General features: G+C 36.8%; 2 protein-coding genes across 2 annotated transcripts; both read left to right on the top strand.

Moving 5' to 3' along the window:
* The first annotated feature begins 21 nt into the window (after positions 1 to 21).
* LOC121776174 (3beta-hydroxysteroid-dehydrogenase/decarboxylase-like) lies at positions 22 to 5,995 on the top strand. Its single transcript, XM_042173319.1, has 12 exons — positions 22 to 374; positions 990 to 1,079; positions 1,169 to 1,302; positions 1,388 to 1,558; positions 1,827 to 1,943; positions 2,037 to 2,116; positions 2,738 to 2,927; positions 3,985 to 4,102; positions 4,480 to 4,654; positions 4,981 to 5,125; positions 5,484 to 5,550; positions 5,658 to 5,995. The coding sequence occupies exons 1-12, from the start codon at positions 125 to 127 to the stop codon at positions 5,852 to 5,854; spliced, it is 1,734 nt and encodes a 577-aa protein (XP_042029253.1). The 5' UTR covers positions 22 to 124; the 3' UTR covers positions 5,855 to 5,995.
* Positions 5,996 to 7,226: 1,231 nt separating this feature from the next.
* Positions 7,227 to 15,793, top strand: LOC121777203 (flowering time control protein FPA-like). The gene is made up of 6 exons (XM_042174381.1): positions 7,227 to 7,659; positions 9,629 to 9,874; positions 10,041 to 10,139; positions 10,392 to 11,239; positions 11,830 to 13,153; positions 15,550 to 15,793. Exons 1-5 carry the CDS (start codon positions 7,369 to 7,371, stop codon positions 13,133 to 13,135), a joined length of 2,790 nt encoding a protein of 929 aa, XP_042030315.1. The 5' UTR covers positions 7,227 to 7,368; the 3' UTR covers positions 13,136 to 13,153; positions 15,550 to 15,793.
* The last annotated feature ends 183 nt before the right edge of the window (positions 15,794 to 15,976 follow it).

The following is a 15,976-nucleotide window of genomic DNA, read 5'->3' as shown; positions in this document are numbered from 1 at the left end:
AAATTAAGTTCAGTCGACCGACCACTTGATTCCGGTGGAGCCTACCACACAAGATCCATTCCTCCCCCACCCCCATTATTCTCTCTCATCTCTCTCCCATTCTATTCACTCCGATTCTTCGAAAATGCCGAAAGAAATCGGTGATTCGACGGACAAACACTCGAAAACCTGCGTCGTTTTGGGCGGCCGGGGATTTATCGGCCGCGCATTGGTGGAGCGGCTGCTCAAACTCGGTAATTGGATTGTCCTAGTCGCCGATTCTTATAAGTCTCCGGAGCTCAAGCCTACAGAGCCGCTCCTAACCGATGCGATCGCCTCCGGCCGCGCCGCTTATTTTCAGGTTGATGTGCGGGATAAATCCCAAATCGTGGAAGGTATTCATTCCGAGCTTGAATTGAAGTTGCAATGTTTCTATTATTTGATTGATACGTAATGCTCGTGGAAGGTTCAGTTTAATGATTGTATTTGGAGTTTGAATGGATACGTGTTGAAGGTTTCGAATATTCAGCATAAGATACTAGGAATTCAGTTTATATGAGTAGAGTTATAACGTTAAGCCGTTTAATTTGGAGCTTTCGTTGGGGAAGATGACTCTACTGTACTTCTACATTCCACTTGACTTATAACAAAATGAATATCACAATCTTGATAGAAAGCAATCTCCAGAGAGAAATTTGTTCACTAAAACTTCCCCAAGCTGAAGCAGTATGTCTGTGAGGATGACTAACAATACTTGATACCCTTGTCATTGGAAGAATCAACTGCTTATTGCTTTTATTAGTTTCTTACAGTGAGTTTGGAAACTAATTTTCGATGCAGTTTTGCCTTGTCTGTGATTCTGTGGTTCATTCTATTCTTTAGTTCTTCTGGATTTCGCTCAGTTTTGTTCTCCATCTCATTAGACATTTTCTTATGTTAAGGCCTCTTTGTAATTTTGTAAAGACAGAACACTTATTGCTGCTTAGTAACACATTTTCATATCTGTGCAGCTTTGAGAGGAGTATCGGTTGTATTTTTTACTGACTCTATGGATTTATTTCCCCAAGATTTTTATCTTTGCTACAAAGTAATCGTTCAAGGTAATTTCTCATTTTCCAGGTAATAAAATAATTATGTGGTCTACTGGCATTTCATCTTGTACTAATCCTTATTTGGCACAATTCTTCAGGTGCAAAGAATGTAGTGAAGGCTTGTCGAGAATGCGGAGTAAAACGGCTAATATACAACAGTTCTGCTGATGTAGTTTTCGATGATGTGCATGACATATGTGGTGGAGATGAATCCTTGCCATATTCTGGGCAAGTATGTGTCTTAGTGAAACTCCTTGTCTCTCTCTTCTACTCTCCCTCTCTCTCTTAGTCACATTTGTCACGAACATATGCTGCAGTTCTGGGATATGGTTGCTGACCTTAGGACTCAAGCTGAGGCGCTGATCTTGTCTGCAAATGGTGCTGACGACCTCCTAACTTGTGCGCTTCGTCCTTGCAATGTATTTGGACCTGGAGACTCGCAACTCATACCCTTGCTGGTGAATATGGCAAAATCCAATTGGGATAAGGTGCGGAAGCTACATTGCTATCTCACAAAGATTTTGCAAAAGATATTAATTTATCTTCCAAACACTGTTTTGTTCTGCATTGAGTAGATGACATGTGTTTCTCTTGATGATTGACTACTGAGTGATCAGTTGCATGCTTCTGCTCATTATATTGGAAAAAGTACAAATCATAGGGTCTTTCTCTGCTATTTCCCTGTTGCACGTTCTATATTATTAATTGAGTTAGGTATGTACTTTTTGGAATTAGTAATAGGCTTTCTCATTTCAGTTTATTATAGGAAGTGGAAACAATCTGTCGGACTTCACATATGTTGATAATGTTGCTCATGCTCATATCTGTGCTGAAGAATCTCTAAGTGCTCAGATTGATACTGTGTCTGGAAAGGTATCTTCAAAATTTGAGCTCTTCTTTGTTCTGTCAATGATCAATCACTTTCATTTGTTGTGAAATAGTGTTTTATGCTGATATATATTTCAGGCCTTCTTTATAACAAATCTGGAGCCAATGAAGTTTCGGGAATTTGCATTTCTTTTCCTAGATCGTTTGGGGCACCCTAGGTACAATTCTCTCATTGAATGTTAGATGCTACAAACTTCCCAAAACGGTTCCTCTTTTCTTGAGTTCTTTGCCACTCTCATAAGTGCTTTGAGGCTTTTGTCTAAACTCTTGAAGATTTTGAAGAGGGAGAATGGCCGTTAGACCTTATGAATTAATTTATCAGAAAATATGACCATCATAAGAGAAGAAGTCTTTGGTGGATGAAACAGTTAGATGGTCTAATCTTTATTAGTTGGCTTTGAATATTTAATGTTGTTAATGAGCAAGTTTTATTGGACAAAAACTTCCCTTTGATATGAAAGGTCTAGTTTCCTGATGAATGAAACCTTTTCAGTTAATAACTTTCTCACAATTAATCAGTTTCATACCTTTTGCATTTCTATCTGTTAACTGGCAGAAACGGAAGTCCTCTAGCCTCCACCATATATTTATCCCTTTTTCCCGTCCCCCGCTTTTCATAACCAGAAAGTAACTGTAGGTGTTTGCTTGTAGCGATATATGGACAACCTCTTGGGCTGATGGTTTCATTTCGCTTGTGTTGCAATTTTGATTTATTGGCCTGCAGTTGGGATGAATGTTCTTATTTTTTGATTTATAGCATTTTACTTATCTGGTTGCAGGCCTTTCTTTAATATTCCAACTCACGTAGCTGAACACATATTTTCTTTAATAAAATTGCTTCATCGGAAGTCAGACTTCAAAAAGCTTGATCCTTCTATCTCTATTTACAAGTTAGCTTCATGCACGAGGACATTTAGTTGTCTTGCTGCTCAGAAACATATTAATTACTCACCAGTTGTTTCCCTGAAGGTAACATTTTCCATTCTCTCTTTAAAAACATCTCCTACTATAATTTGTAACAAGAAAATTCACTTTTCATACTCTCTTTTGAAGTACCTAGAAGAGCTATATATTAGCTTTGTTGCTCAAATAATATTGAAAGTTTTAATTTTCAAACTTGTGAAGGTTAGTTTGGTCTTATCTAGATGAGTTGATGAAGTAGTCCCAACTGAAGTAGGGAAAAGTAGGATGAATTTTACAACTTGCTCAAAGAATATTGCTTTGCAAATTGCAAGGTGACTTGCAAGTCCCACTAATAATTTCGTCAACAGGATAATCAAGTTATTCCATGTTCAACTCTTGTTGACTGTTCACTATAATGATGACTGATGACTTGGCTGTGAATAGCTATGAGTATATGTTTATTGAGATAGATATATCATATACTCATGCTAGCTGGTTGTCTTGAGAAATGGCCCCATACAAGACTCTGAGGGTGTTTTTGGATCCTATATATCAATACACTTGACAAAATGAACATGGTAAAAATTAAACATTTGGTCCCCCTAACCTTACAAATTCAGGACTTATTACATGTTCGTCTATCTAGAGAGCTAGACTAAGTCCATGGTCCCCCTAACCTTACAAATTCAGGACTTACAAATTCAGGACTTATTACATGTTCGTCTATCTAGAGAGCTAGACTAAGCAAGTTGTTGTGAGAATTTGGGATGGGTTGGTATTTTATCTTTAAAGAACTAAAGTCAGGTCGAACATTTTGAAGTTGAAACTGCTATTTTTTAAGTTACTCAATTTTGTCAACTCTTTTATGGAGTATTTCATTGCATCAGTGCATCTTACATAAACAAAAAGTTTATTGACGCTTATATTTCAGAATATAGATCTTTTTAGGCTATTGTGTATAGTTTTTCTTGCTTCTGGAATATGGTTTCTAGAACGAAGATTTCCTGTTTAACAATCTATGTCATCAACGTACTTGCCCAGTAGCTTGGGAAGTACACATCCCAAGTTTGAGTAGGTTGATCACCAAATAAATGCCTTAAAGTGGGACTGTTGTTTGTCACAGGAAGCGATGACTCTAACTGTTGATTCATGCTCAGATTTGGCCATAGAGCCAGTTTTTATGAGATACAGATGCAGCGATGAACCATCAAAAATAGAAAAGCTGTTAGGCGGTGGACAAGGTTGGTTTTATATTCCGGTCCATGGTATTACTATGCAGTCATATATTTTGTTCTCGACTTATAGGTTTCTTCAATTAGATCATGTTTGGAACAGAAAGTCCCTGTTAATCAGTGACCTTGCTAATTCAACTGCACTGTATCATATTGTGTTACTTGAATCTTTAGCATAATGGATAGCGTAAGCCTTTCCTTTCCATCTATAAACTCAAGTATCTTAACTCTCTCTCCCCCCCCCAAACAACAAAGCACCTACACGCTTTTGGATAGATGCCACATCCTCTGTATGGGATGCAATTAGGTATTGCGGAAAGAGATGCGTAATTAAATTTTTTTTTGGATCTCTGTTACATTGGTGACAATGTGCTATTTTGCTGCAGTTGCTGATATTTTGCTGTGGCGTGATGAGAAGAAGACCTTTATATGTTTTGCATTGCTTGGTTTTATGTATCATTGGTTCTTCCTGTCTGGGAATACTTTTGTTTCATCTCTTGCCCAACTGCTGCTGCTAACCATCATATTGCTTTGTGGGCACCATGTTCTACAGTTGTCTGGGTAAGTTTAATGTAACTATCCTCTTTGCTTGTCAGATATCTCTCTGCTAGTTTCTTCTATTGGATATGAGGTTGTTTTTGCTGCGAAGATTAATGATGTTTATTCTTCCATATAATATGTCTATCACATGTTCATTATCGTACTCTGTTTTGGACATTTTTCTGAATTAAACAACCGCATCTAGTTGATTGGAAGGTTACAATATTTTCTACAAATAAAGTAAAGTACTCAGCACTATTATCACTGAGTGAATATATCGCGTAATTTCAATATCGTTGTTTTTTTATTGAAATCATGCTCAATTATTTATAACACATGTTCTACAGATATGGATCCACAGTTCTTAGATTACCACCATCGTCAGAAGTTAATTTGAGAAGCTTTTTCTTCGAGATGAAATGTATGTGGGATAAGGTGGAGTGCCTGATCAAGTCATTGGCTCAAGGAGAAGACTGGCTTATCTTTTTTAAGGTATGTATTTACTGAACTTGCCCTAATTTGAAATGGTTTGTATTAAGTCCAAAATGGTGAAAATTCAGTCCTTTGCGAAGACTCGATGGTAGATGAGTTTTTTCCAATCGATATACTTTCTTGAATATGCATTTGGTAAGATGCCTTTAATATAAGAGCGTCCTCTGTTTCTTAATTGCTCATGTTGATTTTTTTTATTATTTGATTGTTCGTGTGGGTAGAAGTTGCTCACATAATTGATGAGGCTCACATTGCTTGGAGTAATCTTCTGTGTTTTCTGTCATTTTTATCATCTCCAGTGTATCCAATCGCTAATGTAAAATGTAGATAGCTTTAATTTGTTTTCTGTTGATTACAGGTTGCATCTTTCATATATGTATTCAAGTGGATTGTTTCCCAGTACTTGGTCCATGCCATTGGTCTTGGTATGTCGTGGACAGCAGTGCTATTTCTTTTGAGCATATGCGCTCAGACTTGGTTTCAATTTTTGATATCCTTTAATGATTTCTCTTCGTGGTCAAATCAATTGCAGCTTTGGTCTTTGCGTTCAGTATGTGCTTCGTGTACGAACAATATGAGGAGAAGATTGATGAGATAGCAGTTATCATATACACGATTGCCAGTAAGCTAACAATCTTGCTGGTTAGCAAATTGCCAAAACCTAACTCTAGCTACAATCCGTTGACGGAGAAGGGATCTAACCGTAGTTTGTTAGATGACAGGCAATAAGATCTGGGTCACCCCCCGTCCTTTTGTAACTTTACTCTTGTAACTCTGTAACAACTTTTGTAGATATATAGTTTAGCTTCTTTAGATTACAATGGTATAATACTATCAAAGATATCCTAAGATTTGAATCTCTTGCTTGAATTCGAGGTGTCACTAGTATATTTCTTTAGATGATTGGTGCAATTTCAAATACTAATATAATGAAATGGTCATTTTATTAGCTCGGAGTAGTGTATAGATATTGAGGATAATATGTTGTGAAGTGTCTATAAATGAAAATTGACTTGTGAGGATATCAAAATGATTATTTTAAATTGACCGAAGTGAGTTTTATAATATTATTTTATTGTGTTGTGAGTGTTGGAGTAGGAATGAAATAAGAGTGTTGTAGCTCGGAGTAGGAGATCTGCATTGTTATTATTCAAGTGCATATATTTTGTAGTCTAGTTTATACTGCATATATTTTATAGTCAAGTTTATACAAAAGATTGGTTTCTTTTTAAGAAAAAATATTTTTTAATGTATAATCTAGCTGTATAACCTATATACTTATATTTTTCTTCCGCCCCGAAAATAGGACTATATGGACTTATTTACTATGCAATTATTATTAGAAAACTATGTATATGATTTCTTTTTCGATCATATACATTGCAATATAGTGTTAACGAGACGAATCTACATTTATTATCCTTGTTAAGTTATCTTTAAATTGATATATCTTTTATAAAAATATAATTTTAATTGAGAGAGTTATGGTAAATTTAAGATTTTAAGATAATTTTGAGGAGTGAGAAAGAGATTGTGCAATGCTATACACGTCAATTACTCACCATTTTTAACTATGCATTGACTAAAATAGCCTTATAAAATCCAAAAAATAAAATTTTTTAAATCTAAAAATGATAGTTTTCTGTTTTTATTTTTTTGATTGTGTGGTCTAGATTGAATTATATGGTTATCATATTAATTCTAATTACATTTTAATACACCCCCTTGAACAATATTTCATAAAATTTTATGTCAATCTTAAATGTGACATCTCTATCTGTTTTTTTTAGGATTTTCATATTATTAGATTTTTTATATATAATTTCGGATTTTTCTAATCGAATCGGAGTTTTAGTTTTTCAGATTCAAATTTTTTATCAATTCGGATCGGATCAGATTCAATTTTCATAAAATTTTACATTTTTAGATCGGGCCAATTTAGACAAAAAAAAACAATCCTAAATTTGAATGCCTACCTCTGAAATTATGTAGGAAGACAACAGCTAATAACCCAAAATGTCAAAAATCAAATAACCCAATATTTGCAATTTTAAAATAGATATACATGGATAAGTATTTATGCGAATGAGTGTTACAAAAGGCAGCGTTTTTCAAATCGAACAATTCTCAGCTCAGCTCCGAAAGCCCTAATTTACCTCGATTCCCCTCTTTCCTCTCTTTCAACCTCCGTCGATCTCTTCCTTCCGTTTCCGCCTCATACCTTTCGATTGGATTCAATTCTAATGAGGCCGGCCGGAATTCCAGCTCAGGGCTACGGCGGCGGCGGCGATATGCAGCGGGAGAACCCTCCCTCGAACAATCTATGGATCGGTAACGTGTCGCAGGACGTTAGTGAGGCTGAGCTGAAGGCGCTATTCGAGAAATACGGCAAAATCGATAGCGTGACGACGTACTCAGCTCGTAACTACGCATTCCTGCAGTTCAAGGAAATGGAGGAGGCGAGATCCGCGAAATTGGCTCTCCAGGGCTTCTATTTCCATGGAAGTTCCTTAAAAATCGAGTTTGCGAAACCGGTTGGTGAATATTTATTGATTAATTGGTTTCAGACTTTGTTATGTGTAAATTATTATTCGGATTTCAAATTAGTTGGTTTTGCTGAATATGTTTCTGTACTTGAGCTGAATCGAGCTGGATTGGATGCCAGTTTTAACCGTTTAGGTTTTGAATAAGCAACTTTGCCTTTGTCTTTTTTTTTTGCGTACGTTCCAACACGGATAACATTTCAACTGTGGATATATATCCTATAACTTAGTTGCTATTGCAAAAAAATGTTTTTGTGCATTTGCTCGAAAAAGTGAGTTTCCTGGTGAAACGCTCTATATAGCCAATTTAATTGATGGGAACTATTGAAACATCTAATCACATTATCTTATAAGCAAATGTTGGAATCCAGAATAGGATAACGTTGGGTATTGTACTCATGCTAATATGATTGAGTGCCTAACCTATAAGGTCCTTCATTACTATACATTTAAAGTCAACTGAAGAAAAAAATGGTTCACAAATTCCCACTGTATTCATTTATTCCCTACTGGAGTAGAGGTTATAATATATACCAACCAGTTCACTGTCTTTTTTATATGTACAACTCTATTTTTCCCTTCTTGAGAACAGTTGATAATTCAGACAACAAAATTTACTTTTGGAATCTATCTATTTCAGTGTAAAATTGTGAGTCCTTCTCATTTGCTAATATACTTGAATTAATCATTTACAAGTTGTAAGCCTGGGGAAATTCTATAATAGTTAGGCTTTCCCCATGAAAAGAAATCTTTATATTGTTCTTCAAAGAGTTTCTAATATCACCATCCAGCCCTACAAGCCGTCTTTACATGATTACTAACAGTCTTTACAATGTACAACATAAAGGGTGGATTGTCTTGAAAGATATAAATTTTAACATGGCAATTCATTGAGATATGTTTTACAAAGTTATACTGCTCTGACAGTCTTTAACCCCAAGTTACCCAACATAAGGGAAGATGCTTTTGTGATAATATAACGGCAACGTTGAATGAAAATATGATTCAGATGCTGAAAGGATCTTGAGTTTGAGAATACTGAGAGAATTTTGAAAAACAACATGATAAGCATATATCAAAGCTATATGTAGTTTGACAATGATCACTGGTGGAAAAATAGTCTCCCATTAAGAAAAAGGAAGTATTTTCAAGTTGCAGCAAATTATTATGTTCTTTAATTTGATAGATCTTATGGAGGTCATAAATGAAAAATTCTTCTGCTGCTTCAAACACAAAGCATTCCTCAACACATATCCAATTGGTACAACTCACTAAAACACAAACAATGAGCTGAGGAAAATACATTCGATCTGTGGTCCTCATCCCAATGACATGATCATTCATTGACCAATATAGGCCTTTTATCTTGCTAATGACTTGTTTGTCATACATGATGCAATTGGCTAGGAAAACATCTTGTTAACTTTCGTTTCAATTTTATCAAGACTAGACAATTTTATTTTTGCCTTCATACATGTACGTGCCTTTGCCAATGACTCAATTTTGGGCTTCTTTAGAATGAATGTTGGACGTTGAGTGAATAATAAGTTATGAACCAGCTCACGCTGGTGGGTAGATTCCTCGTAGTGACCAATAATGAAGTTTGATTGCGCTCTATATCAAAATGCCTGAATATATTAAATTGTTTGCTCATTACCAATCTCGTTATATCTAATTGCCTAGAGATATGTTCAGAAAACATGCAGGTTTTAACTGTATAAGGTGTGTTTTGCATGACCAATTATGAAATGTGAAATGGTATTGTTGGGTTAACCTGTATTGTTAAGCTGTTACTTGTGTAAATGTTAAAAGAACAATGTCTAGGTCAATCTCCTCTTTTTGAAGTATTTCGTAGGAAATCTATAAACATTTTGCTATGTATTGTGTTTCGCTGTGCATTTCTCTCTTTGCTGCCAATAGTACATTTTTGGAATACTTGTTGAATCTCTTCTCTGTGCAGGCTAAACCTTGTAAAAGCTTGTGGGTGGCTGGAATAAGTCAATCTGTTTCCAAAGAAGAACTGGAGAATGAATTCCTCAACTTTGGAAAAATCCAGGAATTCAGGTTCCTCAGAGATCGGAGCACTGCTTATGTTGATTATGTTGCACTGGAGGACGCCACCCAGGCACTGAAGACAATGAATGGGAAACAGATTGGTGGTGCTCATATACGTGTGGATTATCTCAGGTCACAGTCTTCCAAAAGAGTAAGTTATTTTGCCACGAGTTGTTCCTGTGATTCTCTAAGAACTTTTCATATTAACCACAAGAGTCTTGTCATATTTGGAATGTGACTAGTATTTAATCTCTTAGCATAATGTTCATTCAGTCCTTTACTGACTGAAGCTCGGTTTCTCTTACAAATCTATACAGGAGCTTGGTCCAGATGCTCCTGGTAAGAATATGTGGATGGGACATGATTCCACGAGCAATTATTCTGACCCTAATCTTGCTGGGACCAAAAGGAAAAATGTGAGTGTTAACTTAGAAAATTCTACCACTGCATTAATGCATGGGACTGAATAATGTTTATGATACTGAGTAGTCTACTCTTCGTCTCTGCATGTGTACATTATGTTGAGTCCCTTGATCTTATAATTTGTTAACACTAACTGTAGACCCAGTTTCTAAGAACATGTTTATCATGTTAAGTTTATGGTGTGTGCGATTGTGGTTGCCTTCTCACAATTGATTCAATTATTTGCTCTAATGTTGGCATTGCAGCAATTCCTTCCAGCTGGATTGCAATATGGAGATGCACCACTTAGTAAAGTTCTATGGATAAGATATCCTCCTGCCGTTGTTATTGAAGAAGATATGCTCCATAATGCCTTCATTCTATTTGGGGAAATAGAGAGGATTAAGACAATTAGTGACAAGAACTGTGCTTTCGTAGAGTTCAGAAGTGTCGAAGAAGCAAGGCGTGCCAAAGAAGGATTACAGGGAAAACTCTTCAATGATCCCAGGATATTAATTGAGTACTTTAGTGGAGAATTTCCTGGAGGGAGAGGACAATTTAGTGAATATGCACTTCAACCAGGTCAGATGGACATTCTTGGTCTTAACCATACCGCTTTACTAGGCAATAATCCTGGAATTCCCTCCCTTGGAATTCGAGGAGCGGAGTTATATGTGAGGCCACCCTTAGGGCCTCATAGTACGTTTGAATTACAGAACCCGAGTCCCAAAACATTGATGGGAGGGCCGTCTTGGAATGGGTTATCTCCTCCACCTGGAATAGTTTCTTCTCCGTCAATAGGTTTCAATATACCAAACAGGTCTGGGCCTGGTACATGGGAGGTTTTCGATGCTAATCATTTTCAAAGGGACTCCAAAAGGTCAAGGTATGAAACATCTTTACCTTCAGAAAGAGCTGAATTGGATGAGCCGTATGGACTGCCTTTAGCTAGAAGTAGTGGAGCGTCTGGTTCTCTAACAAGGGGCATGATTGGTGGGCCCGGCCAGCGTCATGCTGAACATGCTTGCATATGGAGGGGTCTTATTGCAAAGGGTGGCACACCTGTTTGTCATGCTCGATGTGTTGCTCTAGGAGATGGCCTTGCTGCTGATCTGTAAGTGACTTATGACCAATTCTACCACTTGTTTACTAAAGATTGTAAGAATACAGCTTCATGGTTGGCATGGTGCTTCTTGAGTCACTTGTACAGATCTATCTGTAATAAAAATCTCATTTAGTTTACAAGAATGGATAGCCTACGATTTATCACATATTCTGTTAGAAGTTCAACTAGGTTTCTGATCTTCTTGGCTTGCATATTCCAGCATCATATGATATAGTTGGTAGCAACCACAGCCTGCAAAATTTGGATGCTCTCTAACAAGCAACTAAACAATCTATTTGCAATATTTAATGTAGTTTTATCAGTTGTGATTTTGTACATTATGTTAGTAAGTTTTATGCTATGAATTAAAACCCATTCTTTCTTTCTCTCCCTATATATCCTACATAAGCATGGGCACCTTCTAAGAACCTGGTGTTATTTGGCTTGAAAATGTGTATGCTGTGGAATTTCCTTTGATGCGTGTGTTTCTTAATTTTCAACATTGTAGTACACAGTAAATAGATTAAGTTTAAAATTGATGGATATTCGTGAGATTGTTTTTGTTCCCTTATCTGTTCTTGGATTTTTGTTTGGTGCAGCCCTGAAGTGGTTAATTGCTCTGCGCGAACTGGATTGGACTTGCTGAGCAAACATTATGAGGATGCTACCGGGTTTGATATTGTGTTCTTTGTACCCGATAGTGAGGAGGATTTTGCTTCGTATACGGAGTTCTTGAGATACCTGGGTTCAAAAGACAGGGCAGGAGTTGCGAAGTTAGATGATGGGACAACCTTATTTCTAGTTCCTCCATCTGATTTCTTGACTAAAGTTCTAAAAGTTTCAGGGCCCGAACGTCTTTATGGAGTGGTTCTCAAATTTTCTGATGTAGCTCCTAGCAGCGCTCCCACTAATCCGCAGTTAAGTCATCCTCAGTATGCAAATCCACACAAATTGACTGTTCCACATACTGGATATGCTCCTAATCAATCAGAGAAATGGCCTTTGGATAACTGTAGAGTTCTCCCTGAGGATCCAAATATGCTTCCAAAAGCTCCTAATCCTGCAACTGGCTCTTTTCCTGCACACTCTGTTCCCCCAGCTACAGTTGCAACACAGTCTGGCTTAGCTTTGACACCTGAACTCATTGCTACTCTTACATCTCTACTTCCTCCAAACAATGCTTCTTCTGGTTTACAAACTGCATCGTCACTGCAGACCACCTCTACATTTGGTGCAGCATCACATGTTGCTGGTGGTCCTGACAATGTGGCTCCCTGGAAGCATGAGCAGCAGTTGGTAGGTCAGGCCAGTCACCTCTTGCAACAGCTAGGTAGCCAGATCAACCCACAGTTGCAACATCTGCAGGCAGCTCAAACTGCTCATGCAGGTGCAAATGCAGCTAACCAGTTCCATCAAATGTACATTCCAAACAGCCAGATGAATGATCACCCAATCAATATGGCGACTCAAGGTGCTGTTTCATCTAAACCAGTAACACCTGTTTTTTCCTCGCAAAGTGGAAATGATATCAACCCATACTATCTACAAGGGGTTTCTCAGGATGTCTTGAGGGGTCAGGGGATGGATAATGGAAAAGATGCTCAGAGGTTGTATAACCCATCTGTTGTCCAGCAACCGGGTTATCCTATGGCTTCACCAAATCAACTTAGTGGTGTTCCCAAGCCACAGCCGTATATGCCGTTACCTTCTTCTGGAATAGAGGCAGCACATCAAAGTCAGCTGCCTCAGGGTGCTCCTCCATCTGGGGCAACCCAGGAAAGTGCCGAAACAGAGGCTGACAAAAATGAACGTTACAAGAGTACACTTCTGTTTGCAGCTAATCTTCTCTCCCGAATACACCAACCATCAGGTAATCAACCGGGGCAGGGTGCAGGGAGTCATTGAATGCCCTTTCTTCATCAGGTAATATTATTCACCTTCATTTTTGTGTCTTTCTTTTGCTTTTTTATGAAGGGCATGACTCTTCAATCATTTATTTCATGTTTCCAACCATGTTCGTGATGGTATTTCTTTCATGTGCTGCCTCTCACATTTTCATGTTCAATAACCTAATAGCAGGGTAAGGTTCTGTGGGTAAATTGCTTGTCAGGAAATTGTAGGAGTGTGCTCATACATATATATTATGTCCATCTAATACTGGGGTAGGGTGGTGGCTGATATGACCCTCTTATGTGGTTATATCTTGAGCAGTGTGCTCATGTCCATGTTTTAAAGGTTATTTCCAACCTTGCAGTCTGTAATAGCAGCACTGACACCTGAGATTGGCCCAGTGACGAACGTGCAAGAGTTGTTTAGGGCCTCTTGGTCTTATCCACTCTTGATGTTTGAATGCAAACATAAATCATAAGGTGTAGTCATAGAAGATGTCGTAGTTTGTTTATTTACTCATTTAATTTGACCACCTTGCTTAGTAGTTAGTATAGCGTCTGGCACTGGATGAGCAATGCTTGGATATTATTTCAATCATGCATATAAGATGCTGTTCACCTCTTGATGTACTAGAATACCTAAGGGATCTTTTTGTGACTATACTATCTAGAGGGAGATATGTGAAGTAAAAAATGGGGAGTCTGGCTATTTGTAATAGCATTTGTTTTTCTGCATCTGATTCTTGACTAGGCAGAAATTTACTCAGTGAGAGTTCAACAATGTATTGATATTCCTATTAGTTGTGATTATTTGGTTTTGAATAATGGATAAACCATAAGTCGTAATACTTGTGGGTATAATTTTAATTGATGGTCATCTCAAGTGCCAGGCTGATAATTGTGGGTGGACATTTTAAACCAATACAAAGGATGTGAAATGCTGATTCATAGTTATGTGCTTTCATAGTTAGTGATTTAGTTGTCGTTCACTGTAGCCATGGACTAGAGAGTATAGCTAGATTGCTTAAAGTGCTGGGATAAGAAGGCGCTTTAGGAAGGTTACATGCTTTGAGGCGCAGCGCTTTAGGAAGGTTACATGCTTTCGAGGGTCGGGTTAGGTATCTGTTGAGAGGATTTTGAGCTAACGAAATTGATCATCTGCATCTTCTCAACATATTTTGATATCTTTACCTTATTAGAATTCTGATTTCCATGATCATCTCTCCATATATATGCATTTACCACACAATATGTTAGTATATGGTAGATGTAACCTTCAGTGCCATTTCACACTATATACTCCACCTCAGGTCATTTGCATTTGATAGTATAAATATGCCATATAGGTGATGCATGTTTTGCCCCCTTCCTCTTTTTTGTCTATTTTAGTTTTCAGTTACTATTTTTATAGCTATAGTAATTTGTATTTGGAAATTGTAAACCTACTTTCACTAAATCTGACATGATTTCAATTATGTGTTTTCTCCTCAAGTATTTCCCATGAAAACAAACTCAAACCCATTTAAAAGATACATACATAAACCTCATAATTAAGTGCCTCACATAACTGAATCGCCAATATCAATCAGAGAAAAGCAAAAAATGAGTATATATATATATATATATATAGTATCAAGAAAAACGTGTACACAATTTTCTCTACTAGGAAAGAATTCAAACAGAATCCTTCAACAGCATAATCCCGTGATTAATTAAGTACAACTCTTCTAATCCTTCAATCTATGGAAATTTAAATATAAACCTTTTTACCTTTAAAGTGTTTTCTTTTTGATTTTTTTTTCCTTTTTAGATAAAGAACCTCGTCTTTTAGTCTATTAGTTCCCTGCTACGTATTTTTACTAAATTAATGGCAATTAAATGAGATTATTAGAAAAAGATGGTTGATTATTTTTTAAAAACAAAAAATGAAAGTGGAGCACCCAACATAGCTGCTCAGTTGCAAAATTGTGCTGGTCTGGACTCGATATCGTTTATGATTATATATAGACAGCCCTAGCAACGTGTAATCTGAAAATACTGAAACTCCAACGTATAATTTATTATTTAAATTATATATACAAGCGTTATAGTCAAGGCTAACAACTGCAACCGCGGAGATGATTCATTTTTATTTTATGAAATGAAATAATTGGTTCAAAGTGTATGCAATGACGTGTACGTGCTGAACTAGCGTTTGGTACATTTTTTTGAGTAAAATGTTGAATTATGTTACTGGTTTTCGATAATTGTGAAGGTGGAAGTGGTTTTTGACAAAAATAATTGAGTGGAGACAAAATGGACTTTATATTTATTTATACAATGTGAATTTAAACACGGCAGGCATCTGTTTTGATAAAACATAAAAGAAAATTTGCAAGAGTTATTTACACAAGAATTAATCGGTCCTCTCTGTGTGTGTGTGTGTTACAGAAAAAAGAAAGTGGGTAAACAGTGATGCGGGTGTAGGATGCGAGGCACGAGTCGAAGCAGCCAAGGCATTATTGTCGATGACGCCATTATTCATTCCTTCTTCCCTCTCGTTTTGTTGGTTCATAGGAGTTTTACTTTTGCCAATTTCTTAATTTTTCCATCTCCTTTGGTACTTTGTACTACTATATTATAACTTGGCTTTATATGCCCAGTAACTGCTATCCATGGACTATTTTACTTTCTACATTCTCCCTTTCGCATTCAATTTGAAAAAGCATACCATAGCTAAAGCCTTAAAGCTTCATAGTTGATACCAAGCATATATATATAGCATGCAAGAACATGTTCGACTGCAAGAAATCGTTGGTCTTTAATATGACAAGTTTTAATGCAATTATGTACTATAATCCATTAATCTGTGCTACAA

This window comes from Salvia splendens, chromosome 18 (genome assembly GCF_004379255.2).
Source record: "Salvia splendens isolate huo1 chromosome 18, SspV2, whole genome shotgun sequence".
NCBI classification, from domain to species: domain Eukaryota; kingdom Viridiplantae; phylum Streptophyta; class Magnoliopsida; order Lamiales; family Lamiaceae; genus Salvia; species Salvia splendens.
Note: the sequence above shows the minus strand (reverse complement) of the source record. Positions and strands in the feature narration are given on the sequence as shown.